Raw genomic sequence first — 26,741 nt, forward strand, 5'->3', positions numbered from 1 at the left:
AGTCTTGGGCGTAAAGTATGTACAGTCTCGTGCTTAAATATGTACTTTGAAAAGCAAACAGGGGAGGGGAATGCAAAACTCCTTATTGGCTGAGGAGGCCATAGCCACATGGCATGTATTTATTCTTTCTCGCTGCTTCCTTTTCCCCTTTTAGTTGTCTCCTAGGATTTATTCTCATTTTCCAAAACTGAGCAAGTTCAAACAGCCAACTGTAGGAAAGCAAATATGTATTTCTATGGCATTCAGTTGGGCTTTCTGTGTCAAGCTGTCTACTTTATAGCTCTTTGATTAATAAAGATGCTCTGGTTGAGAGGCTTGAGAGTCCTATAGGGGTTTGGAATTCATTCCCAGCTCCAAAAGATACCCAGACACAGCTCTGTACTTGGAATTATTATTGGTCAATCACTTTTCCAAGTGCTTACTATGAAGTATCAGTGGAAAACCTAATCAAGTAAAGAAAACTGATATAGAAACACCTTTTATAAGTAGTATTAGGTAGAGTTGAAAAAAAAGACCTAAAAGGTAGATTTATATAAAATATTTTTATTCTTTTTTTAACAGAAGTACTTCAGTTTAGGGGTTACTCCAATATCAAGACTGGCAGATAGGAGGAATTCCTCCCTTTCCCTTCTAGCTTTTCAATATCCCAACACTTGAATACAGGAAGTGAAAAACATGTTCTAAGCAACACCATTAAAACCTCAGTTATCAGCCCCAAGGCAATCAACAAGACAGACAGGGGTAAAGAACAGCAGAGTTTTTAATGATGTCAGATCTTCTTGTTGCCACTGTACTGGGAAACTCCCTGTGATCTTAGGTAACGTTCAGTAAAGAGTAACTCCCAATACCCCGGGTCACTTGGTATCAGTGCCACACAGAGTTATGGAATATTCTTGAACAGATTACGGAAGAGTTGAATAAAAACAGTTCATATTTTAAAAAATGTTTTGGTTCATAAGACTGTGACCGGATATTTACTGCTTTGTACATGTCCCTTTCATTTCCATTACAACCCACCCCCCAATATCTAAATGAAAAAGAAATCTTAAAGACTTATTTCTCTACTGTTTGTTTTCTCGTAAGGCAGTGAAATCTTCCTTTTAAAATAAAGTACAGGGCATTTCTCATTGTGAAGTCCCCACCAAGAGGACAAGCCGCTCATAGCCAGAGATTGGAACAATGTCATCGCTTTGCCACAGAAGTGGCCTTTCTAGTCTGAGGAATCCAAAATTACTTTGTGACCTCTGCAATCCACATTTTCTATTTTTCATCATCATCAGTCTTACTAGTTACAGGACCAGGCCATCAGTGATATGATCAGAAGCAGGACTATTTCAATAAGCATCTCACTCCAAGATGCTTTCTAGATGGAGCTGTCAAAATATTTTTTCTTTTAAGGCCCAGTTGGGCACTAGGAGCAATCATATACACAGATCCAAAATAAGTGATTATTCCCTTTATGACTGTTATTCTTAGGTGCAAACAAATAGTGGCTTCCCAGGAAAAATGGAAGTAGTTCACATTGAGAATGATCAGTACCATGTGCATTTTGTATCGTACTGGAGAACAGGCAAAGGACTCTTACAAGCACTGCAAAGGTACAGAATCCCACTGCACGTTTCTGGTTTCTTTCTGTACCAGTTGTGAGTTAGATGACTTTGATTTCTTAATAACAACTGAATAGAAGAGCATGGCCTCTGTTAACCAGAGGGAACAAAAATATCCTTCATAGCTTGCTAGATCTTATAGTTTTTAAAAAAAAGGGTGCAGCGTGGGTTTTCAAATGCATACATTAACTATCAGAATGGACGAGCATAATTAAAAAAAATAATTCTGTAACTGACATTTAATTTAAAAATATTTTCTCCTTATTCAACACCAAACAAGGCATTTTAAATGTTGTGCTGAATTTAAGAGGTTGCTTTGTTCTCGTCTTATGGCTTCTAATAAAATTTGGGGGAAAAAAAGAAGCACAGATATGGTTCTAGATAGGAGAGGGCCATGTTTCACAGGAAGCTTCTCTTGTTCTGAGGGCTTTGAGCACATTCTTTCCTTATCCATCCCTGGATGGAATGGTGGTGTTACAGCTGCTACCCACCTCGTCCTGTGCTCTTCCATGTACTCCAGCAAGGCTGAAGTGGTTTGCAACTGAACACAGAAAGGACAATCTCACCTGTGCTGGATCAGCTGTTTAAAAGAAGCTAATTGACACAGTATGTAATTACTTCAATTTGTTGGCAGAAGCGTTATTGTGTTTTACAATAGAGAAAAAGTCCTACTGTAAGTCTGCTTATCCTTAACTGGAACAGTTTTGATGGGAAGGGTAAGTCACCTCACCTGTAATTTCCAGAGTGCCAGGCAGACCATCTGAATTTAAACCCCCACAAAGTGGGAAATATCTAAGCTGGTGACTCTGTAAGGTCATGGTTTGCTCTCCAGCCCCGCAGGTTTGCACAGCTCTCCCGCAGGAGAGGGGGATTATAAACTGTCCTTTCCTATACCTTCCCAGAACTAATCACCTTTGGTACCCACCAGAAGTGCAGGTGCAGTGATATGGGCCAGCCATGCCCATGATGTGAGCTCAGGGACCCTGGATATTTCTCTTAATGTGCTTTCTTTAAGAGTTTGGGTTGGTGATTTGGGCCCTTGCTTGAGCTGGCCACGCGAGAGCTGCTCTTCTGTTCAGTCACCCCATCAGACAGTGTAAACACTCCAACTGGCATCTTTCAGATTCCTCCAAAATATGACAGGATGTATAATACAATAATTCCAGAAGACTATCCTAAATCAGGATTATCATTAGGTTGAGGGTCTTACAGCACAGAACATTTGCCTGCATAAAAACATGGGAGGCACAAAAGTGATCCCAGTTTGGATTTCTGCACAGGGAACTATGTATTTTGTACTAGAGGTAACTACTTTTAGTTCTTACGTTTCAACTCTTCAACCCCTCAGTGTTATAGGGAGCAGACAATAATCCTACAGAATGAGGGAAATGAGGTTTGAGCTGCCTTTTTTTTTAATTGGTATGTTCATAACACAGAACTATGGCAGCATAAAAATGAAGACATGAATACAAATGATAGAACTAGCCCAAGATAATTAATCCCTGCAAGAAGATATTTTCTTGTCTGTGCACAGAATGAAAACAAATGCAAGTGAAATATCCAGAAACTCCAAAATTAAATTAGGACTGTGTGCAAGCAAAAAGGATGATCAAAGGACCGAGTGGGAACTAAAGCTTAAGACCCAAGAACTCCAAAGTTTTTATTGATGTGACAACGTCTCTGGTTGAAGAAAAATAAAGTTAATGAAATTTACATGATGATAAACTTCCAAGCTTCCACAGATTTTCATAAGCAAAAAACATTCATGAATCAGTGAACCACAGCCAGAGTAAAGCCCTACCAGTTTTGCAGACTGATTTAAACATTTGAGCAGGAAGGAAGGGAGGGTACTTTGATTCAAGTCAGATGGGCTAGGATGATCTCAGCTGCCAAATTCCATGTTCTCCTCACTTTGTAAGCTTAGGCATTTGTATTTGGATGGGTATTTAAATAGATTGCAGCTTTACACAAGCCAAACCATCAAAAGTTGGGTGATAAATGAAGACAGGAAATAGAAAAATCAAAATAATGCTGGATTTGTTACAAAATCAAGGGCAGACTCAACAAATCTGAGAAGTATTTCCAACAATTTGAAAACCTGCAGATGAAACAGTGTCCCAAATTCAAGGCATAATTCTAAGCCTTATAACGTTACCTGGAAAAATTATCTCCATTAGATGAGGTTAGGACGTATGTCTGCAATTCCCAGACTCTCAAGTTACATCTGAGACTAGCTTGATCTTCATCAGTGGTTGAGACAGTTGAAGGAACAGGCTGTGGCTTTTCCAGTGGATTTTGAAGTTTTGTTTCTGAAATGCTAAATTCCATCATGGGCTCTTTCATCTCCACCACAGGTGCAAAAAACCAGTAATGCTAATTCCAGCAATCCAGATCCTATTTCATATGCAGAAATTAACCCAAAGGCAAGTAAAAAAAATGCATACATCATCCCATTCAATTACTCAGCAGTTTTGCAGACATACTGGAAAAAACTAGCTTTCAATATAAAAATTGTCTATGAAACAGTCTGACTTCAATTTGTCTGCATGGATCATAATTCCACGTGTGCTGCTGGATCTGTAAAAGAGGAGAGAAAAATAAGCACTCGGTTTCAGCTGCCTTGAACTGGCAGATTGGTTTGAAAACCAGTATAAACCCCCAAAACTTGTTCTTTGCAGGGCACCAGTGCCCGAAGGACAGTTCACAGCCATGGTGCAGAGAGGTGCTTCTTTAAGGGTTAAGGCCAAGCTCACAAAACTGCAGGAACAGTGAGGGTGTTTAGAAGAACTGAACAAATCTGTTCTCTGCCTTTCAGAATCATGTTAAGTTACACCCATTACACCACCTGATTATTTAACAGGTCCTCATCCAAGCCCGTGCACGGTTCAAGTGAGGGAGAACACAACAGCAGTTCAACAGGCAGGGAGAAAGCCAAAGAAGCAGGAAAACAAAGATTACCATGTGTGTGTTGTCCTGGCATCTCAGCTGGTGTTCCCATTTCTTTTTCCTTCTGGAAAAGACTCTGGAGCAGTTTGATTTCTTGATCATAGTCCTGCCATTCTGGAACTATACGCATGGCTGCTTGCAGCTTGGGCTCTTTGGTCATGGGGTTGTTACACTGCAAACAGAACACATGGGCTGTTCATACACTTCAGCTGTGCAAAATGTTTCTGCACTAAACAGAGACATGCTTCCCTCTGCTGGGATTAATCTGGTGGTGGTGAACAACATGTGTCTGTATTTTAGCTAGAGAACAGTGCAAAGTCTCTTTTCTAATTCATAATAATGTCACTGCTCCAGGTAAGAGAAATACATGTTTTCAGCACTCAAGTTTTTAACTTCAGCTTCTCTAAGTCCCAATACAGGCTGAGGTAGGGAAGTGCCTCTAAAATTGGTCACTGTATTTCATTGTGATGTAAGAGTGAGGGAGCCATCCTGCACTCACCAGATCAATGGTTTTTGCTCTCTTCTTGGAGGAATCATCACACCACGTTTCACACCACAGCCACTCCTGTGGGAGGGATTTAATTGGCACCTGGTGGATCATGTTGTTTGGCAAATCCTGTTGTGCAGAACAAGAGTTAGTAGCCATTTCCACAGGGTGCAGGATGGGAGAAGCAACCCCCCTCCCAACAACATAGTACTGAGAAGGTTAACTTTTGTAAAGAGGTTTGGGTTTTTTCCCCCAGTGCAAATATAAAGTGATGAATCCACCTCTCATCCCATTCCAAACAAAGTTCTTTGGAAAAAGCTTGTGTACTACAATTTCGATCTTATTTTGTTGAAATTTACTTATTTTGCAAATATTAAAGCAGTATTAATTAGCAAATTTAGCAGTATTAAAGCAGTAATATGAGTCCAGTATCAAATCTGAACTGAACCAGTTTGGAAGACTAGACTTGGCTGATTAAACCATTGTGTTATTTTTTTCCATCCATCACAGTAAAAGGCTTGTCTCCAGGTTATTAATCTGTGCACAGTAAAGCAGTCAGAGCTGAGCAGCTCAAGAAACAAGTACCCAATTATGTTAGGTATTTGTTTGTACACTGGAAAATTTGATTGTCTTAAGACATTGAAGGAAAAGGTGTTGTTTGTACCCACCAGTTATATTTGATGCTATCAATACCTGCCTCACTTGAAGGCAGGGTATAACAGGACTGCCACTGGCATCTGGCTGGAATGGAAGTTTGGTCAAGAAAGGAGAGGTGCTGACCTGCCACCATACCCCAGTAAGCCAAAACCAACACAATAAAACACACCTGATCAAGGTTGGACAGACTGTTGGGATCCTGACTGAGACCCTGGTACTGTCCTCTGAGTCGATCTCCAGCTGCTATCTTCCTGAACTTCTTCAGATCCACAACATACAGAGCACTACAGGAGATGGTGCAATTAGTAATGACATTTCACTGGGGGTAACTCACTGCAGACCCCGAGACACAATATGCTAAAACAATCTCATGGTAGCAGCACATCAGATGATCTATTACAAGGCAGGAAAGCAGCTCTAACAAGCTTGTGGCACGTGCAAAAAAGAATTTTCAACAAATCTATCTTAGCTTTGCAGTCCCTTCTTCCAACATCTGTTATTAACAAAGGAAGACGTCTGTTAGTTAATGCTTCAGTTCTTCATCTGTAAAAGTTGTAGCACACTGAAAACAACTTCAGTGGTGTCCCTAGAGTTTCCAATGCCATGCAACTTTAAAGAGGCAACAGCAAGCAAAAAGTGGTTCATGCAGCATCACACACCTCAGCTAATTTTCTGCTAAGTCTAAGTAGCAGCAAAACCTTTCCCCCTCTATTTTGAAAAAAAATTAATTCTTTGCTACCTGATGTGGTATTTTCTTCCAGCTAAATGGCTTGCCCAGTATCCTGATTTCCAGAACCTGTAGCCATCCATTTCTCTTCGGCTGTCACAGAAGGGAGTATATCCATAAGGAGCACCATCGAGATTGAAATCTCTCAATTCCTTTAGATCTGTGCGCACAATCTGAAGGGAAAGGACATTTTATTTCTAGAGGCCTGCCATGGGTTATTTGGCAATGCTGGTCAGGATTCAAATCAAATTGAGCAAACAGCTAAAGGAAGAATTACCTGTTATACGTGGCAGGCTTTAGCATTATGTGTAGGTAGAACAGAAAACACAGCACAAAAGGTGTTGTCTCCCCTGCACTTAGAGCTGGAGCAAATAAAACAGACCTAGAAATAATCTGATAGGGCTTGGTTTGACAGCTGAAGTGCAAAACTGTTAATATGCAGCAAGAATTCTCACTATATGTGAACCCTACTGTGATCCTTTGTATCCTTTCCTCTTCGAAGTTTGCAGCCCCTTCAGGGATGAAGGCTTTTTAATGTCTTTTTGACACAGAATGTGACATTAACACTACTCTAAAAATACCACTCTGATGGGAAAAAAATACCTTAATATCTCTTACAGAGAAACTGTCTAAAATAAGAACAGTGTAGCTGGAAATTTATCCTAGGTGATACTTCAGCATAAATTGTAATGGTTTGAACTGGTGTGGGATCACACTGTACATATGCCAAAACCCCTAAGGCAGTTTGCACTCACATGTTGCTAATCTGTACTTCTCAGATTCATTTGTATTTTTGAGGGAGTACTTTTGGCAGTCCTCACTGTGTTTGCTTCCTGTGCTTTCCACCCATTCAGGAGTGAGCACACACAAAGCCTTACGGCCCTGTTTGCCCTGCAGCAGGACGTGGCCTTGTGCACAAGGGATTTGCCTTCTCCTCCTCTGAAAGCCACTCAGATGTGGCCAAGTTAAAAGTAGGGGCCTGGGAGGGCAGGGTATTTGGTGACTTAGGAAAATACTATCTGTGGTAAATGATCTGCAGGGTGAGAGAACAGACAGAACTGGAAAAATGGAAGAGTGAAATGAGAATCTATTTGGCAAACTAGCTGGAATCACAGTGAGGGAACAAGGAATCAGACAACATTAAAGACAGGCCAACAAAACCTATCTTTGTGGGAACAGGCACAAAACCCAGCCCTCACTGAAGCATGTTATAGTTACAGAATAAACCTCCAGTCATACCTGTGAAGGGCTCAAACTTGCAACCCTTCCAACAATGTGGAAATTGCATTCAAAAACATACTATTAAAAAAATAAAAGAGAAAGAAAAAAAGATCAAGTAATTCCAGCCTCTGTGTTACCTGATCAGCATCCACAAACAGGATTTTATCCACAGCTAATGGGAAGAGCACATCTAGAAAGAGGATCTTGTAACCCCAGATGATTCGCTGTTTCTCTGTTTGTTGGTGGAGCCAGCGTGGCCACTTATACTGGACAAGCTCATACTGGAAATTATACTTCTTGGCCATGTATGGGATGAACTCCTGCAGAGGGAGGGGAAAAAAGCAGCTTATCTCAGTTCTTTGTTCCTCTGCAGGAAAAGTGCATTACAAGAGATAGAGTTTAGCCTAAGGCACAGAATATTAAAAAATGAAACACCACAAAGAAAATTAGTTTCATTGTTACTTCACACAAAGACAGAGCCCCAAACTGAACAATCAGTACAAACTGTAAGGCCAACTATCATAAGACAACTAAACATTTTGGTATATTTCCACATGCAATTCCTTATGAGCCAGTTTAAAAGAATGCATTACTCAAATCATAAAATTTCACAGATGGAAGAATTATTTAGGAGTATACAAAGCAGTGTAAGTGGGAGTAATAAAATGAGAGAAAAGAATTACGAGAATTTTTTTACTGGAACAAGTTGTCCCATTGTTACATCAGCTGACATTCTCATCTGAGGCATTCCAAGGGATGCTGGTACAACACAGCCATTGGGAAGGGAGGGAGAAGCAGATTGTGGCATTTATTCCCCATCATTGAATAAATTTCTAATTAGTAACAAACCTTGAATGTAGGTGATAAGTAGTTCTTCAGAAACCAAAACTTTAAAGGAGTCTTGGTATGTTTCAGCACAGACAACATCATTATGCTATCAAAAAAAAAAATAAATTAAGCAGTTACAGGAAAAGCTGCCACCCACTAGAGACAAGCTCTGTAACAATTACTAATTGTTGGTTTACTTGATTAAACTATTTGCAATTATGTGTCAGGTAACTAACCTTCACACATGAAGAAAAAGTGGGTAGCTTCAACCTATTGTAAATTGCCTGATTTTATCTACAAAATTACTAACCCCCCACATCTGTATATTTTAACTTGTTAGAGAATATATGACCTGTTGCCTTTCACAGTCCTTTAAGAACAGAAGTTAGATTCCTTTTGCAAAGCAACTATGACTGTAACTTCTTAACAACAGATTAGTTACATTGTAGTGAGAAAATTTAGGACAGCAACACACCATCTATGAAACTATTTGAACTCATGAATATTCTGCAGACAAAAGTTCCTATGATACAGTAGATTTTTTTATACTCTTGCAAATGCTACACATTTTCCTTGTGCAAAGCAGGTCACATTATCACTTGACATCCCTGGATTACAAATTCTGAACTAACCGTAGGAATCTCTCATATAGATGTCCTGAAGCCACAGAGAATATGTTTAGTACATCATCCTTATCCTGTTTCACATCTTCATTCTTTTGTCCTCCTGTGAATCCCCTGAAAGGACAAATATGGTTACATGAAGGACAAGATAGCAAGGGCCAGGTGTTTAGGAAAGGCTGCAGATACAGAAAATGCAGATACAGCTGTGGAATATCACAGACATAATGGCTTTGTCAAATAGTTTTACAGTTTCAAGAGACTTGTAGGTTATCATTGAATTAGTTTTACCATTTGAGAGATTCCCAAAATCCAGATTCATTCTCACTGGTGCCATCACTTAGTAGATCTTCATTCATCATATCAAGCTTTTTCTGAACCTGTAGGGCACAACATGGCTTTAGTGAGTGGATCCATATATTGGGCAAATGTTATCCTGACACTGGTTCTGTTTGTACCTGGTTCTGTTTGTACCTGTTTGAATTATGCCCCATGAGCTGACAGGTAACCTAAAAGCTAAGTGAAGTGACATTTTCCAAAGGGATTCCACAGCTGCTTTTAGACACCAAAGGCACCTTAGTCTGAATGGTTAAAATGCTTTCCTAAGAGGTGTTTAGTGAGCAACCTTGATGATTGAGACTGGCAAAGAAAAACCCTCAAAGAAACCAACACACACACCTCAAACAAAAAAAAACAAAGAAAAAAAAGACTTCAAAGCAGATACATAGGCAGTGAATCAGGAGAACATTCCAGAATTACTCAGGCACAAGCAAATGCTGTCAGGAAGTGTGAACTGACTGTGTTATAGCCATCACTTATCTATCAGTTGTCCTCCTTAAATTTCTCAGCTTTGTCATTACCTGGCTGGCAACCCTAAGAGGCAGTAGATAAGTAATTTAACATTTTTATCTTTTTAAAAATGTATTCTCACCCACTCTGTGTCAGACTGATACAAAATGTATTGCCAGACAAATAAAATTTATCTGTAACAAATAAAATACTGGCACAGACACATAGATGTCATATAAAACTGCTTTTTCCTGAAGCCACAAGCACAACTAGGTCAGGAAAACATGAGTATAATTGTTTCTCGGGGACATACAAAAGGAACAGCACTTAAAGTCATTCTCCCCTGTATCAAAAGCCCAAATCAAGTCTACAGATAATGTTCTCTATCACTGATACCATAATGTGAGCTTTGTGTAGACTGACTCAAGTGTGGGCTTGTGGGAAGGGAGATCAGGCTTTAATCAGTTTATTCCCTACTGTTGGTGAAAGAGTCCTTTCTAAGAGCAACTCCAGTTTTTAAACTCACCTTCACTTTAATAATTTTGCTCTTGAAGTTATTGAGAACGATAATAACTTCGCTAGCCTCAGGCGGAGAGTCTGTGCCATCGTGGCTGAAAATACAGTAAAATACTCGCTTTTACTACAAAGCAGAAATATGGTTTTTATTTCTTCTGCACATTTTTCTACATGTATTAAGCCTCAACACTGTAAAACAGGTTTGAGATATGCGACAAAGTAACAAATACACGTATTTCAACACACTTACTGAGTTTTTTAATTAATTGCATCTTGCATAACTTATGTTCAGTATGAAATGTAATTTGCTGTTTAATTTGCTGTTCAAGTCACTACACTTTGGCAAGGGAACAGTTAGATTCGCATATTACAATGCCTACCTACTTGAGAAGTTTCATAAGAAAAAGGCTGAAGTATTTCTTATACTGTCCTACCTGTAGATCCTGTAAATATCTTCAGATCTGCCCTTTCTCAGTCTTAGAGTCCATGCACCAGGATTGGCTTTTAACTGGAAGTAACCCTGGAAAGTGAAAAGAATATTTGTTAGTTTCCAGAAAATGCAAATGCAGAAAAATTTAAGTCATGTATTTTTACTCACTGTTTTATACCTGAAAAGTTATTTGCAAGTCAGCTGATTAACACAACCTTAAGGCTTTAAAACCCAGAGAACAGGAGAAAACCCCAAAAAATTCCATACAAAATTCAAAACAGGAGTATGTAGAGGTGTAGCATTATTTGTTAGATGAGAGAAAAACTTTCAGAGTGTTCTGATGGGAACAGTGCAATCCCAAAGTCTTTTTCTGCAAAAGCTTGCCTTCATGAAGGAGTGAGGGAATTTCAAAACACTAGTTGGTAACTACACAGCAGTAGACAACAAAATCTAAAAGAATTCTGAAGCTTAACAAACTGGTATTTTATCTACAGCAGGAAACAGTAATATAATTCATATGTTACAAGACACGTCTTCTACAGAACTTAAAAAATTACAACATGAAATTCAAATATTGTATTCTAGTTGAAGCTTCAGATTCCAGATGTGAGTATTCTTCTGTGATTTAGATCATTACACCTATAGAAGATATAAACAGCTTCAGTGGCCCATCCAGTTTTGTACTGTGGCCCCAAAAGCTTGCACTTCCTATGTAAACCAATCTACTATAAAAACAAAATTTAAAAATATTTAAAAAAATGGCACAGGGCGTCTTCCTGGTCTCTTGATGCCCCTGCACAGTACAGACACTGAGGAAGAGAACTCCCAGATACAGCATTGTACCCTGTGGTACCAACACTCTGGTTTAGCTAATTAGAAAAAGGACACCTCTGAGCCAGTAAGCTTTACTTCCCAACATACACACACACAGTGTGTTCACATGTAAAATAAGGGACGCATTCCTTTCTACAGGCAGAAATACTACACCATTCTAGGATATGTTCTGGCTAAGAAAAGGCGCAGACAAAGAGAAAATGAGCGTAAGAATTTAAAAATAAGTATTTTGCATCAGTGAATATTTTTTCCTTTTTTTTTTCTTTAATACCTTTAAAGATTTCAAAAAAAAAACAACACAGGAGTCAATTTACTCTAGTTTTACAGTAACATTACATCTCATGAAAACATTCCAGTGACTTACTTCCTTAGCCATGATTTCAGTCCGTTACCTCTCCCACAGCCCAGTGTGGAGACTGGGAACAGACTGATCCCTTATCCCGTGACCTTACAAAGGCAGCTGCAGGGACCAGTCATATGCTTGGATTTCCAGCACCTTTTCTCAACTAAAATAAGCAATTCCCATTCTTTCACACTTCCTTTACTTTCTACAATGTTGGCTATACTTGCTGACTCTCTCCATTTGTTCCACAGATCTCCTGAAGAAATGGGCCCCAAAACAAGACAGCCATCCACCTGAGGCTCACAGTACCAGAGTAGATGGCCTAAGGGGTACCACAACTAGGAAAAACAGCTGTCTGACCTTCCCTGGAAAGAGGTTGCTTAGCAATACTGGCAGCATTTTAAGGCATTCCAGAAGACCCTTCTCAGCCAGCTGAAGGGAAAAGAGCACATCCTGAAAAAGGTAAGAGACAGCACAAACACTGCAAGGTTTCAGCCAGTGTTAGAAGCGATGTGCTTCTGATGTATTTGGAGACATCTGTGGAGTGCAAGCAACAACCCATACCCACAACCCCCACACCAGAAAATCCTCAGAGGGTTGTGCAAGTGGCTGTGCTGACTGGAGCACCAGTGAGCTGTTGCCCGTTTCAGTGGAACACTTACCAAGTTGGCCATAACGATGGTATCAACGATGACAGGGCTGGTTGAAGTCCCCAGTGTAAACTGGAGTCCTCGAGGTGGCTGCCCAGTAGTAATGTCATAGCAGTGGCCTTCCAGCAGCAGGTACTCCAGTTCATATTCCGCAGCTACGACGCTATCCACCTGTAAGGAACACATATTGCTGGCTACAGCACTAGCTCTGAAGTGCCAATTTTTAGTCCTTTAGTCATAATTTTACCAGAGTAATTTTATTATTCAACAAATATCTAGAAAGCCTCCAAGATCTCAGCTCCTTCTAGTGACAAATTTCACACAAATATTGTTAAGAGTGGCCCTGACCAAATAAATTTGAATCTCAACTGGTAATATGCTAGGATAAGAAAAGGGAAGGATTGTTGCTCTATTCCACAATTTTAATTTTTTTTAACATTTACCAGAGAATGTACTCTGGCGTTTCATAAAAGGTATATGACGGGCTCCAGAACCTTGACTGTAAATCTGTTTAAAACTGGTCTCACCTAATATTAACCATCGGAAATATGCATTTTGTTTTGCTTTGTGTTACTCTTACAGTGCGTAAGGTACTGTCAAGAAACATCAATTTCTTTTTCTCTACACCAAACTAAAGTGCCAAGAAAAGAAGAATAAAAAAAACACCCCCCACAAACCCAAAAAACTTGGGTCCCTACCAGGCTAAATTCAGATGTAGCCTGAGGACAGTACATAAGCAGAATATTAGTCTAATCTCACAAAGCATCTTCTCTCATGCACATCCAAAAGGACAGTTTAATTGCTACAGCACCAACAGACTGGATATTGGGAGCTGGAAATGGTGCACCTGCAAAAGTAAAGCTGCTGTTTATTTGGAAGCTCAGGATGGCACTTCGAATGCCTGAAGCATTTTATCTCCCCCTCTCTCAGGCTTTCAATTTATCTAAGGGGTGGGCTTGAGAATCAGAGGCTTGAAATGTGTAGCAATATCAGTGGTTCATTAAGGGCTTTACAGTTAAGAGATGAAAAGCAAAAAAAGTCCTAAACCCAGAAATACCAAACCAAAACCCAAACCACACAACACCACACCCGGTTTTCTAGATTTCTGAATAGCTAGTACAGGATTAGGAATATCAGAATATACCACAATAATGCATCATATTCCCAAACAATATTAGAGAGATGCAAAAATAAGAGGAGACTAACAATAAACATTCAGTGAGAAAGGAACCCATGTTTGTAATGACCACAAGGCTGTACAGACTGCTGCTTTTCCAGAGGCCTATTTATAAGGGGTTTGACAGTCTCATTACACGTGCAACAGACAGTTTTTTTATTTATTCCCATGTATGGGGGGCAGCACTGCCCAGATCCATAGTTTAACAGTGTGCTTCAAGGCCCGTTCAAACAGCTGTGAGCCCCTGAACCTACAGCAGCTGGGCAGATTTCTGCTGCATGGTTTTACTCTTGTATTGATATTGCATGTCCTTTTGTGGGCCACAGGAATGTTTGTCAGTAACAAAAGCTGGGAAAATGAACAGGTGGCTGAAACCAGCTTGGTGGCTTCTTGGAGCAAGGCAAAGGTCCTGCTTCAAGCCACCAGTATTTCTGAACCTCTGGTTCAGGCATCCATGAGGAATTGAGAACAGCAATCTTGCTGTCAGGGAGCTTAGGTTTCCCTGCATCCCTCCTGGAATTTAGAGGTCTGCAAATATCCACAGTTCTATGTTTATTGGCATTTTAAAATTCTACATTTCTTTCCCATAACAAAAATAAGCCCTGGAAAAACACCACCATTTAAATGCAGTAGTGGGAAAATACTGGTTTCTCTTACCTCCTCTAAGTAAATATTGTCAAGGTCATAGGGGGTTCTGACAGACTCCACCATCCAGCTCTCGGGGGTATTTAGGTTCAGAGTGAACAGTGGAGACTGGGGCATATCCAAAAACTTGGCAATAGGTCCTGGAGCAAAGTTATTCTCTGCTGTGAAGGAAATCTCTGGCTCCAAAACATAGCGATAAAAGCTGAAATTTTGGAAAGAAAATGTTAGAACACATTTCTGCCAAACTTTGCTAATATTTCACTCTCACTGAACTTGCAGATGGCTTCAGCTTTCCCTGGCCTCCAATGTCTCCAAGGCTTTGTCCAAAGCAACATAGGTTGTGTTGACCTTAGAACAGGTCAGAATTTCCTTCTTGAAGGACCAAACAAGAACGTGCAAGATTCAATCATTAAGATTAGTAAGTTATTTAATTTTTTATATATATGAATAAAGGCACCCAACTTGTAAACCAGCAGAATTACCTCATGCTGTCCACAAATTCCCAGATTCTCTCTGGGAAATTATGCTATTATATAAATGATCTCAAAGCAGTTATTGAGACTTCCTATAGGACATTTGACCATGCTCCTGTGCTTGCACATTCCAACAGGTTTTACTCTCTCTCTCTCTTTAACCCTGGCATGGAATTGCTTACCTTTTCAGTGGCATGTCAGAAAGTTTGGACTGGCAGTTCATAAACACTCTCAGGTTCATATTTATCAACTGGTTCAAAACCTAAAGTAAAGAGAAAGAGACATCCCTTAAAATGCTAATGAGGAAAGCTGACCACTGCTTTTATAAACAGGACCTCAGGGAGGCATGTTACCTGCTCGTTCCCAATCCTCCCTTCTCATGATTGCTTTACCACACTCAACTCTTAATTGGTGGTTTTAAGAAGAGTTACCTGCTCCTCCCATTGCAGACACTCTTTTTGGCATGCTGAGACTTTCTTCCTCAAGAACAGAGTAATTGCAAACTAAACTGTTCAAACAGTGAAACTAAAAGCTCTCAAGACAATACCTCAGCACGATTTTGTTAGTGTGTAGTACAGCCCAACTAGTTTTTCCACCAATAAATGTATTGTGCAGCTCAACTATTAGAAGGCCACTGGTCACCACCCAGTTAAGGAGGAAGATGAACATTTCAAAATGACAGAACTGAGACAAACTTTTGAAGTGCATAACAACACTGCCCACATACCAAAAGTAACGGAGCAAGTCTTTGAGCATCTCTGGTCACAGGATCAACAATAGCCACAATATCAAAGTAAGTCTCCCCCTCTTTTGGTCTCAGTTTAACTGCACTAAACAGAAGAAAACACAATTCTGAAGTATCAAACATATGGATAAACATATGAAAATCACTACTGTCCATCTCTTTCTGAACTCAAATTGCTTCTTTAAATGCTGTGCACCTTCTGAAACTAGACAGAGGAAAAAATAGGTATATGCATACATGTGTATAGAGAGAGGTAGGCAGATAAAATTAATTTCTGGAATTTTTTCTTCCTGAAAACTGTTGGGGACTTTCCAATTGCTACTTAAGAGTTTTTTTAAGAACTAAATGCAACATAAAACAATAGGAAAATTAAAAGGCACAGAAAAGCATATTGTTCAGCAAATGCCAGAAATCCTATACCTGTACTGTTCTTCAAAAAAATGATACTCAATCCTTGCCTCTCCTTTTGGCTGAGCAGAAAGAAGAGCATCCACTTTCATTACCAAGTCACTTGCCCTGAAAAGAAGGAAAAGAAAGGTTTGCAGATCTTAAAAAAATGCCTGTACTTATCACATTTCTGCCAGTCAGCAGCAAAAGAGAAGGCAGACAGAATTCAGATACACAAACACTTCTACTACCTCCCTACACAAGCTCTGAAGAATTAAACATATTTAATGGTTAATCCACCAGTAATTTGAACAGGTTGCAGCCTTATTACTGAGGGTGCCAAAGGGTTTAACTCTAACAAATACAGAAGAGCTGTATTTTTAGGGGTATTTTAGCATTTTAGGGGTCAACTATCTTACAGGCACTGCATTCCTGAACTGCACCAAACTCTCAAACCCTTGTTCCATAGTGATCTTCCCAATTTACATTGTAACTCTAAGCACTAGGAAGCAATTCTGTATGTGGAGAAACTTTTGAGAGAGAGAGGGGTCCTATCATAAAAGATAATTCTTTTGACAACTTCTCCCTTTTTATTATTCCCATAAATTTTCAGTCTCGTATTTTAAGAATACATTCCATCTTGAAGATGTAAAACCTCTTGAAAGTTCAACAAAAATTGATTTGTGCATCGTGCTTTTGCCAAGAAGCAATACTGTAACTTAAAGGTCTGTCAGCTTTTCCTGAGTTAAGTAAGTCTCACAGACTTACAGCTGTTCAAATTGTTCATACCAAACCCACAAGCCTGGTGAAATCTGCCAAGTTCTACAGTGTTTTTCCAACACAGTAGATAATTTCAAAAGCTTTTGAAAAACTTTTGCAGCATTCAAACCTACAAAAAACCAAAAACCCACTGTTCTGTCCAAAAGTAGCCTATATTCAAACTCCTTCCAACATAGCAGTGGATGCAAAAGTGTTTGGAATGCTGTTAAAACCTGTTCTCCTAGGATTCAGAATAACACAAGACTTCTGCAGAACAGACCTCATGCTTAACATAATTGACCACCAGCCTTTAACAATCAAGCAGCACCATAGAAAACTGTGATGCTTAATATGGGACAAACTATCTCCACAGCTCTGAGCTCCAACACACAAACACAGGGGACTCCTGTTCTTCTGAACTTCAAGATGACTTTCTTTTGATTAGTTCACCTCTATGCTTTGTGCAATAACTATCTAGAACTATGACTTTTATTTTCTCATCTCTGCCTCTTTTCCTAGTGTTTCTCTCTAAAAAGTTAAAAGCAGTTGACATGATTCCATAATACTGATAGGGAAATATATTACTACAATAACTTTTATGTTTATAAGCCAAGAAGCACTTAACAAATTCAGAAAGTGTACTCCACTGTCTCACTTGCTTCCCTTCTTTCTGCTTTTAAATCTACTGTAGTAACCTTACCAATGAGTTATTAAACACTGACATATTAGAGGCACTTGATTTAAAACAGTGTGTCAGGTAAGATTTAGCCAGGGGAAAAAAAACAGTAGTAGTCTGAAGGCCTTAGGACTAATGAGAAGCTAGGCTTCTCTGTCCTTTGGAGGAGCCAAAAGGTAATCCAGTGCATAAACCATTTTGAAGAATAAATGCAGTTTATACCACTTTATAACTCATCTCACAGCAGCAAATAACTAAACCTTGAATGGAACTTCATCTAGCTGAGCACAGCAGTCAATTTAGCCAGCCCCTGCACAATGCATCCCCACCCCCAGGATTTTTTCAGTCCACCTGTATCCCTCCTTGCCCCTAATCCAAGCATCCACCTCCTGAACTCCTCAGGTAACACTGCAGGCTGTTGCTGCCCTTGCTGCCGTGATCCAGGGACCAGCTCAGCAAGTGCCAATGCTTTTACAGTTTCACGTTCATTTCAACATTCCATAGTAAATTCCAACAGACTCGGGCACTTTCCCAGTTTCTTGCTGCTCCTCAGTGAGGCTCCAGCCAACACAATTTCTGCAATCTCCAGTACAAGGCAACGGACCAGCCATGGCAGGTTGTACTACATACAGATGATGCCTCCAGAATGATGAGCTGTGAGCACAGTAGTGCAGTCAGGGTGTCAGAATGGCCTCCTGAATCTCGGGGATAGTCACAGCTCCAGGAGACGGTGAACTACAGAGAAGTCACTAAGGCACTTTAAACCAAATAATTTACACCTTTTTCCCTTCTCCCTTGCCCTCTGAAGAGCTGAGCCTTGACCACAGGAACACAAGTGTAGCACCCACCCAGAGTGTACTCGACAAAGCTTTCTCCAGGCTGCAGACAGTCATGTTATCAGAGTACCAGCACCTTTTTATAAGCCTCCTCACATTTACTTACAGATCTTCTTCGAATCCCAGCTGCTGAATCTGAGATTTGATTTTCTGGCCTGATGTCTTCAGTATGATATTTTCAAGGAGATGAAAATCGTCCTGATTGAACATCTCACCATCCTCTAATGGGCCAATAATCTACCAAAAAAAAAAAAGTAGAATCACCATTGTTAGGTAAAGGCTACATTGAAATAAAATTCAAAGATGAATTTAAATAAATACTCCAGCTTAATCTCAGTGGGAGCCAACTGTTCACACTGCAGCAATGGCAGCAGAGTTTAACAGGTAAATCTAGCTATTTAGAGCCAGGAGTCCCAAACTAAGGCATAAAATGCATAATAAATTATACATGCAATACTACATCTGGAAGGGGCAATAGAATACCAGGCCAATTCCAGTAGTCTAGCAAGACTCCAGCAAATGTCCCTCCTCTAGCCTTCAGAAGCCTAAAAGCTACCTAGAAAAGTCTTGCTGTTTTGCTAGTGAGAGAAATAGAATACCAAACTCACCACCTGAGACCTTTAACCCATTGAAGCATACAGTAACCACTAGGACCAGCATGGGATTTTTCCTAACTAGGAAGCAGATGACAAAAGAAAACACAATGCTGTACATAGTTGGGTTTCATTATTTGCAGTGAAATACTATTGTAACATCATTTACCTTATCTAAGATAAACTATCATAAAAAGAGCTGGTGGCAGAGATCAAGGCACTGTGGTCAGGGCCAGATACAGCAGCATCTTGTCCAGTGAACTGAAGCAGCACAATCTTTCAAATCTACCAGCCTTTTCCACCCCTGGACTCAATTCACTGCCAGCATGAAAGGAACTCTTTTACTGAGAGATCTGAATTTGTACCAAACACCAACAACTAACTGCACACAGCACAAAGAAAAAGTCGCATAGGTCTGAATGAATCCTAAAGGCTGCTGAGACTTGAAAAAGGCTGAGACTCCTGTGTCTGGTCCCCAAACTCTGTTGCTCAGGATCAGCTGCTTTCCCACATGTGGAATCTCTCTTTTACTGTCTGCTGATTGATCTCACCCGTCCATTGCTGATCACAGCCCTCTGCCCCTTCTTCAGCTTTAGAACATCTCTGCAATACATTGCATGGGACAGAATAAAATCCACCTTGGGAGATTCAAAGGCTTCTTTGAAAATATTGGTATCCATACCCTGAAAGATAATAATTGACATTGAAATAGGAAGAAATGCTGACTTCAGCACACTTTTTAAAATGCATCTTTTTGTTTACACTCAAGAATATCTTCATATCCTGCTAAAATTGATCCCTGCCCCCCTTTTCTTTGTGGTCTTGAGCCTAGTTTTTGCCTGTCACCTTCAAACATTATCCCAACTTCTGCTGTGAAGGGTCACAGCTACTTAGACCACTTCCATTCTTCTTAAGTGATTCTTGTCTAAATTTTTTAAACATACTTTGAGAAATGTCATTTTTTCCTCAGCTTTAAAAAAAAAATCCCTCTCTTAACCACCCAAGAAAAAAATTACTCCCTTTAAGAGATCCCTGAAGTGACATTTCTTTTGACTTTTCGAAGTTACATAGCTTTGATGTGTTTGAAGATTTACTTTATGTTTCAATGAACTGTTATATTTAGGTAAGTTTAGTTACCAGAGATTAAAAAAAACAAGTAAGCAAACCCAACAGTGTTACTCTCCATTGTTACTGCACCTTCTGCATAGGAATATACTACACTAAAAAACTCATTAGAGGAACAAGCAAAGCACCTCACCCTTGCAAATGCCAACAGACATGCTTACCCCAACAGCAAATTCCAAGATGTCAGCTCCTGCCTCCAATGCCTTCACAGTTTCTTCTTTTGCCATCTTGGTGATGAAGTTCTTGGCATTATTTGACGTTTGTGTCTGCAGAGCTGCCCATATGGCTTTAGCAACAACTGTATTCTGGCTGTTGGGATCTTCACTAGGATTATTAATCATGCTAATTCGAACATTATTGCTGGATTTCTGTGTTTAACAAAACAAGCATTGAGAAAGTTTTAGATTGCAGGTGGGGTTTAAATGAGATGAATGCAGCTATTGTAATAACACTATAGCAAAAGCCTTGCATTTCTTAACCAGAAAATCAGCTTCTAAATTGGGTAAGTAAAGCACAAGGTTAAAACTATGAATGAACTAATTTAACATCAAGTATTTAGCTTATGTATAGGCACCAGTGTGACAGGAATCTTCTAGATAATCCTGTGCTACATAGGAGATCTAGGACCACCACTCAGAGTCTGGCAAATCAGTGATTTAGCAGTAAGCTGTGTGCTTTTATGATTCAGTTATCCTCCCAAAAGAAATGAGACAGAGCAGAGAGCAATGCTTACGCTCATCTCCAAACTACAACACAGACCTTTCAGTTGAACACCATGGGCTTAAAAGAACATTTTTATTGTATTAGCATAGTGCCAAGAGGGAATTCTGTCCTAACACAAGATCAGCGATGTTTCAGCCCCTACAAAAAAGATGAGGCTGGAAATTGGAGACCCTGCAGAGAAATCCAGTCTCCTCAGGTCATACACAACTTGTGTTTTTCAAGATTCTACCAAGTGCTTTGTTAGCACTGCTAACCCATTTCAATGAAAACATTACCCACCTGATGTTTAATGGCATCATACAACAATTGCCTCCCTGAAGGTTTATCAAAATCACCAACAATCCAAAAAGTAACTGGTCTAACAAAGGAATCATCTGCAATTACAAAAAAAAAAAAAATGGCAGGAGAAATTGGAGGGTGGAGGGAAGGAAAGCTTCTGTTTTTCATCATTTGGAGGTAAACTATAATGCACATGCAAAGAATTCAAAAAGAGTAAAATTTCATAGGAAAGTTATGGATGAAGCTAAGCTATGAAGCCTGGCAAGACAAGAATAATGGTACTGATACATTAATTTTCATTAGGTCATTCGAAAAACCCACGTGGGTCAGCATGCATCACTCTTCCTAAGCTGGATTCTTTTAGTGTTTTTGTTTGTTTGCTGCCTTTTTAATTACAAATTATAAAGAAACCTATAAATAACTTGCAGATTCCAACTAGGGTACAGACCTACCACATCTTTGCACCGAAGATGTTAGTTTACAAAATCAGTTTTGTATAGAGACAAAAGTGCTGGAGCAAACATGCATTTCAACAGCAGCTTGCTTCATTCCCTGATGGTTCTAAAGCCAGAGTTAAAAAGGAAGCAAAAATTCCCAGAACAACATATGAAATGCCAAAGAGTGAGTTACCATAGATCTCCTTGGAAGACATTCCTGGTCAAAAAGCAGAAAGGAAAGGGGGAAAGGAGAGAGACATTAATAATTCGATAATAATCCCTATGTGTATCAAGAAGTTGCAGTACTGTACTGGGCACAGTTGAATCACTACAGTTCAAATCCAACAAGCAACAAGTTTGTGCTGATTTTACTAGAATAAAGCTTTGACTTTTTCTTCCCCTCAGATAGATGGATGTTATATTTTCATGCTGCAGTATTAGTTATACTACACATATGGTTGGGTGAGGGCATCATTCTGAAGATCATTTTGAAACACTGCCATACCATCGTGACTTGGATGTGACCCTTTATCTTCCCTCTTTAAAAATCAGCATGGCAGTGCTTTATCAGAGCTGGTGCTGAGCCAGCAATACTTATAACTTCCCTATTATTTTAGAAAATAAATGTGCTACAGCATTACTGTAATCAGGTAGCAGCTATTAAATATCTTAAGTGACAGAAAAGGCAGTGACCCAAAAATGTCAAGCCATGAAATTGCAAATTAATGCACTTTCAAATGAGCATGCAGAGGTGTAGGTTTAATTAATGCTCTACAAAGGCAAAACAAGAAACTTGTACAGATCCAAGTGACTGAACATGAACCAAGGGCAAACACGAGACAGAAAGAACAATGGGAACATTCCAGGTAGTGCACACAGGTGACAGTGGCTGGAGATAGTACTGGGGAAACCTGGGAGAGTCAGGAACAAGAAGAATTGAGTCAAATGACAGCAGCTTATTTCTGATACCTAACTGAAATGGATATAGGAAAGGCCTGATGATGTCTGAGTAAGCCTGATTAGGCTCTGTATCATATCTGTGCATGCATTTCCTACACTGAAAGGTACAGCTGAGTTTTAACACTGATGGGAGACTTTATGTGTAACTGTGACAATACTGTCATTGAAAAAGCAGTTCATACACTGGGGCAATAAAAACAGCACCAAACACATTAGGTGCTGTCTTATATAATGGGCAGTAACAATTACCTTCTGAATCCATGTAACTTTTAGGAATTTTGAATTATGAGACAGAGAGCTAGAACCCCTTTCATATTTTTCTAGTCATTGTCACTGCAGGATCAGAGCTTACACTGCTGCATTTCTGCAGGTCACAGTACAGGGGGAGCAGGTTGAGTGGGACTTCATTATTCAGTAAAATGTTGGGCTGGGTTTAAAGAGGGGTACGTTCTTGTTCCATGCAGATGTCATGTCTTATTAAAAAAAAAAAATAAAATCTTTCTTTTTAACATTTAGATTGCACCATTACCCACAGGCCTGACCAAGGCTCAGAGTGTGTGTTGAGAACTGTACACATGCTTGGAAACACACATAAGATTTGGGTTCATAATCCACTGCAGATGTTACCTTTCTTTGTTAAGTAGGTCATGCTGTTTGCAACAGCAGCTGTCTTATCTTTAGACTCCAACGTGGTAAATCGAGCAAAGTCATCCACAAAAAAGTTATCTGGAGGAAGAGAACAAGTATAAGATGCCAAAGCAACTAGTTCACTTAAAATGAAAGAAAAATCACTACTATTACCAGAACGTTAAGAACACATCCCATTTCACTTCTTATAATATCGCTTTTTATGTCTGTTAATACACAGGCTGAGAAATATATTTTGTTGTCTCACAAGTTACTTTAACAACTGCATTGCATATTTGATAGGCAGAAGTCAGTCAAAAGAATTGTCCAAGTCTCACTTAGTTGATGCTAATATATGTAAATAATATATATTTAAAAATCCCCTGTGTAACTATTTTTCAAGCAACTCAGAAAAGGCAGTTGTACTGTCATTAAAATGTCACTGCACTGGGTGTTCAAACATTTAGTCATGGAAAGTTCTGCTAAATCTGAAGTAATTCCAGAAATGACTGTTAACCCTTGCTCAGAAGAAGGCTAGAACTAAGAAACAAGCTGCCGTATAAAACAGTATGCATCATAAAACATTGTGCATTATGCAGTCATAGAAAATATGCATTATACGACTGTTCTTGGTTTTTCCCAGCATTATTAATTTCTCAAGTTTATGAGTCATATTCCCCCCAAGGTTTGTATAAAATCAAAACAAATTCCTAATTTGAAAAGATGTAGACATTAATGTTGCTGTTGTACATAACATCTCCCCTGAACCACAGTTAGAGCATCACTTGGGGTGGTGTTAGTGATTTGCCACTAGAGCTTTCCATTGAGACAGCAAAAGTCTTTGACTCAGATACTTCAGGTTTAATGCAATTAAAAGCATCTCTTACTCATTCCTGTCAGATCTAGGTACTCTCTGTCAGATGTTAGGATTCTTGAGTTAATTCTTGGAACAACATTAGGCTGGTTCATGATATACTCAACCACATCTTGATCATTAGATAGTTCACCCTGAAGGAAAGATGAAAGAAGCAGGATTCATTACTTCACATATATAACTGCCTTAGATAACCTAAGAAAAAAAAAAGGGTAAAAAGCAATGATGCCAGTTAAGTTTTCTTGTATATTATGTATTTAGGGACTTGTGAATCAGTTTTTCCAAATCCAATTTCTCTCTAAAGCCACAGCTGAACTCAGCACCTACCAGGTACACAGCTCGCTGGAAGATGCTTGTGGTTTCCAGGATTTTGTGCATTGTCATGGTTTCCAGGTCATCAGGATCCAGCTGATCTTTTTGAAAAGGCATTCCATTGAACAGCACAACAGGGAGAGGGCCCACACCTGTTTGCTCATAGTAACCTCTTGCTGCCTAAAGACAGGAAAAGAAGAGGCTTTACCACGTCAGCCCACGAAGGTTCCTAACGAGCCATGCAAGATCCTCAAGTCTATTCCACACACACCAAGAGATCCTTACAGCTTCTGTGTGATATAGAGAACATTAATTTTACACAGTGCATAAGACTCTGTATCTTACATGCACGAGGCGTCTTGACTTTCAAAGCAAAGAAAGTTACTTCATAACACAGAAATAAATGCAAAATACTCCCCAGGTTCATATTGTGAATTAATTCCAATGAGCGCTTTCTGGTAATAGCAGAAAATGCACAACAGGAAATCTGACTTTGCCTGTAAAAGCAAATGCAACGAGAGCAGTGACAGCTGTAACACAAGACAGGGTAGAGAATTTTCTTATTTTTTTTAAGAATGTGTTTCTCAAACCTGTGAGAAAATATTTACTTGTGGAGCAGGGGGTTATTATGTCAAGACAAATTTCCTCTTTTCATGTAACTGTTGCAAAAGGCACTGTCACTGACACTCTGTTAGGGACAGAAGTCAATCAGGTTCTACTGGTTAAAGGTTCTGGTTGAGGCCTCTCCTGTCATACAAAAATCTCTTACTCTTATGGATTTTCATTTCCTCAGAAGGCTTTTCCCTTCACTATCCTAAATAATATCCATATCCATGGAAGATGGAAAGCATGTGTGCATATGAGCCTTCATCTCTAACCCTGACTGCATTCCTTACATTTACATATGTAGGCAGCATCATGTGTGTTACATAGCTACAGTATTTTCATTATTTGTTATAGAATATGCAACAAAACCAGAAACATTCCCCTATAGAACCTCAAATAAAATCTGCTTCATCTCACATATAAGTGGTCCAATAGTGATTTGTTCTCCCAATCCTCTCCACACAGAATAGCATCAGCCCTAAAAATAACTTCAAGAATTATTTGCAGAAGATTGTTGAATGCCTTGATATAGGAAAGGCATTTTGAATTCATCATCATGGCTTTATCTCACACAGTATTCAAATACTGATACAGAAACCCCACACCAATTACTCCCAACATTAAGCCTCGTGGTTTTCCCATGAGCCATTCCACTACCTTGATTTTTTCTAGCAATTTTAAGCTCTACTGAAGTCTGCATTCCAGAATGAAAGTATGACTTAGGAGTTACATGGAAGTTACCTTGGTACTATACATATAGGTTTTAAAAAATATGTATTACATTATACGTATTATGTATATTATATAAAGCTTGTGCTGAGCACAGAAGTCACTCAATGTGATAACAAAACAGTTCCCTGGTTGGTAAGAGAACTGGATCAAGAAATTGTATGTAACTAGATTTTTAAAACGGTATTTAAGCAAAAAAGGTGGAAAAAAGCTCTATTTCATGAATTCTTACCTTTCTGTTTTGATCATAGGCAGAATCAATTCCCAGGATGCTGTTGACTTCGACATAAGGATACTGTTTCTCAAGAACACTAACCACGTGCTCCACTTTCAGCTGATCTCCTGTTTTTACTTTGTTATATATCTGAAAGGGGAATACAAGTTTACAGCTGCAACCCTAAAGCTTCAGTCCTTATCAAGGTATGCTGTCACCTGTATTAGAGTAGTTGTGATAAGTTATTAACAGCCAGATTGCAAAACACATATCCATATTTATTAGCTGCAATAACAGCTCCTAAGCACTTGTAGCCATTCTAATTATCTTGCTATACCTCGTAGTCATTCCAGTGAGATTGGAAGAAGGTAAATAGATATTTCTTTACATAATAACTTGCACCTTTACTTAGAAAAGGTATTTGAGGGGGGAAAGTAGTGCTTTGCGGAAAAAAGCCTCAAGTAAAGCATATCAAAGGAGCCACTTGTCCCTTCAGAACCTGGGATATGCTTATAAACAATACAACAGACCTCACATGTAAAGTAGATAACTGTTTCCCTCTTCAAGGCACAAGATTTTACTTTGAGTTACAAATATACACCACCCCCCCCAAAAAAAGAATAAAAGTCATTGTCTTTAAGTCACCAGCAATTTAATGCCCCAGCTTGCCAGTTTGTACAAATGTCAAACCACAGGTGAAATGCATTTACCAGCACCTTTATTATCCTTTAATGTGACAAAAGTACACAGCTGGAACCCATTCTAACGAAATTATAATATTGAAGGGATGCATCAGTTCAGAACTCACTGACAGAATGACCAAAGGGACAGGATCAGGATCAAAAAAACATGCAAAAGTGTTAAGTGTCATATTTAAACTTAGTCTTACTTGATAAAGTTAGGTCAGAA

The 26,741-nt window shown here is 39.2% G+C and overlaps 1 protein-coding gene across 5 annotated transcripts in view; it reads right to left on the minus strand.

Annotated features, from left to right (window-relative positions):
* Positions 1-527: 527 nt before the first annotated feature.
* UGGT1 (UDP-glucose glycoprotein glucosyltransferase 1) overlaps positions 528-26,741 on the minus strand; it is a 43,196-nt gene continuing 16,982 nt past the window's right edge. For 4 of the 5 annotated variants that reach the window (XM_027703707.1, XM_027703709.1, XM_027703711.1 and 1 more), the window contains 25 exons: positions 25,851-25,982; positions 24,299-24,463; positions 23,985-24,105; positions 23,098-23,196; positions 21,704-21,727; positions 21,074-21,168; positions 20,233-20,439; positions 19,498-19,629; positions 18,460-18,590; positions 16,116-16,211; positions 15,678-15,780; positions 15,133-15,212; positions 14,490-14,679; positions 12,668-12,826; positions 10,833-10,918; positions 10,409-10,493; positions 9,385-9,473; positions 9,106-9,210; positions 8,495-8,579; positions 7,783-7,965; positions 6,437-6,597; positions 5,867-5,981; positions 5,053-5,169; positions 4,566-4,725; positions 528-4,184 (listed from right to left, as the gene is read on the minus strand). In XM_027703707.1, the coding sequence (XP_027559508.1) occupies positions 4,159-4,184; positions 4,566-4,725; positions 5,053-5,169; positions 5,867-5,981; positions 6,437-6,597; positions 7,783-7,965; positions 8,495-8,579; positions 9,106-9,210; positions 9,385-9,473; positions 10,409-10,493; positions 10,833-10,918; positions 12,668-12,826; positions 14,490-14,679; positions 15,133-15,212; positions 15,678-15,780; positions 16,116-16,211; positions 18,460-18,590; positions 19,498-19,629; positions 20,233-20,439; positions 21,074-21,168; positions 21,704-21,727; positions 23,098-23,196; positions 23,985-24,105; positions 24,299-24,463; positions 25,851-25,982 (2,946 nt within the window). In that variant the 3' untranslated portion in view covers positions 528-4,158. The remainder of the gene's footprint in view (positions 4,185-4,565; positions 4,726-5,052; positions 5,170-5,866; positions 5,982-6,436; positions 6,598-7,782; positions 7,966-8,494; positions 8,580-9,105; positions 9,211-9,384; positions 9,474-10,408; positions 10,494-10,832; positions 10,919-12,667; positions 12,827-14,489; positions 14,680-15,132; positions 15,213-15,677; positions 15,781-16,115; positions 16,212-18,459; positions 18,591-19,497; positions 19,630-20,232; positions 20,440-21,073; positions 21,169-21,703; positions 21,728-23,097; positions 23,197-23,984; positions 24,106-24,298; positions 24,464-25,850; positions 25,983-26,741) is intronic. The other variant, XM_027703708.1, reaches the window with a different exon arrangement.

Source organism: Neopelma chrysocephalum, unplaced genomic scaffold, assembly GCF_003984885.1.
Source record: "Neopelma chrysocephalum unplaced genomic scaffold, ASM398488v2 Primary Assembly neopelma1_252, whole genome shotgun sequence".
Taxonomy (NCBI): Eukaryota; Metazoa; Chordata; class Aves; order Passeriformes; family Pipridae; genus Neopelma; species Neopelma chrysocephalum.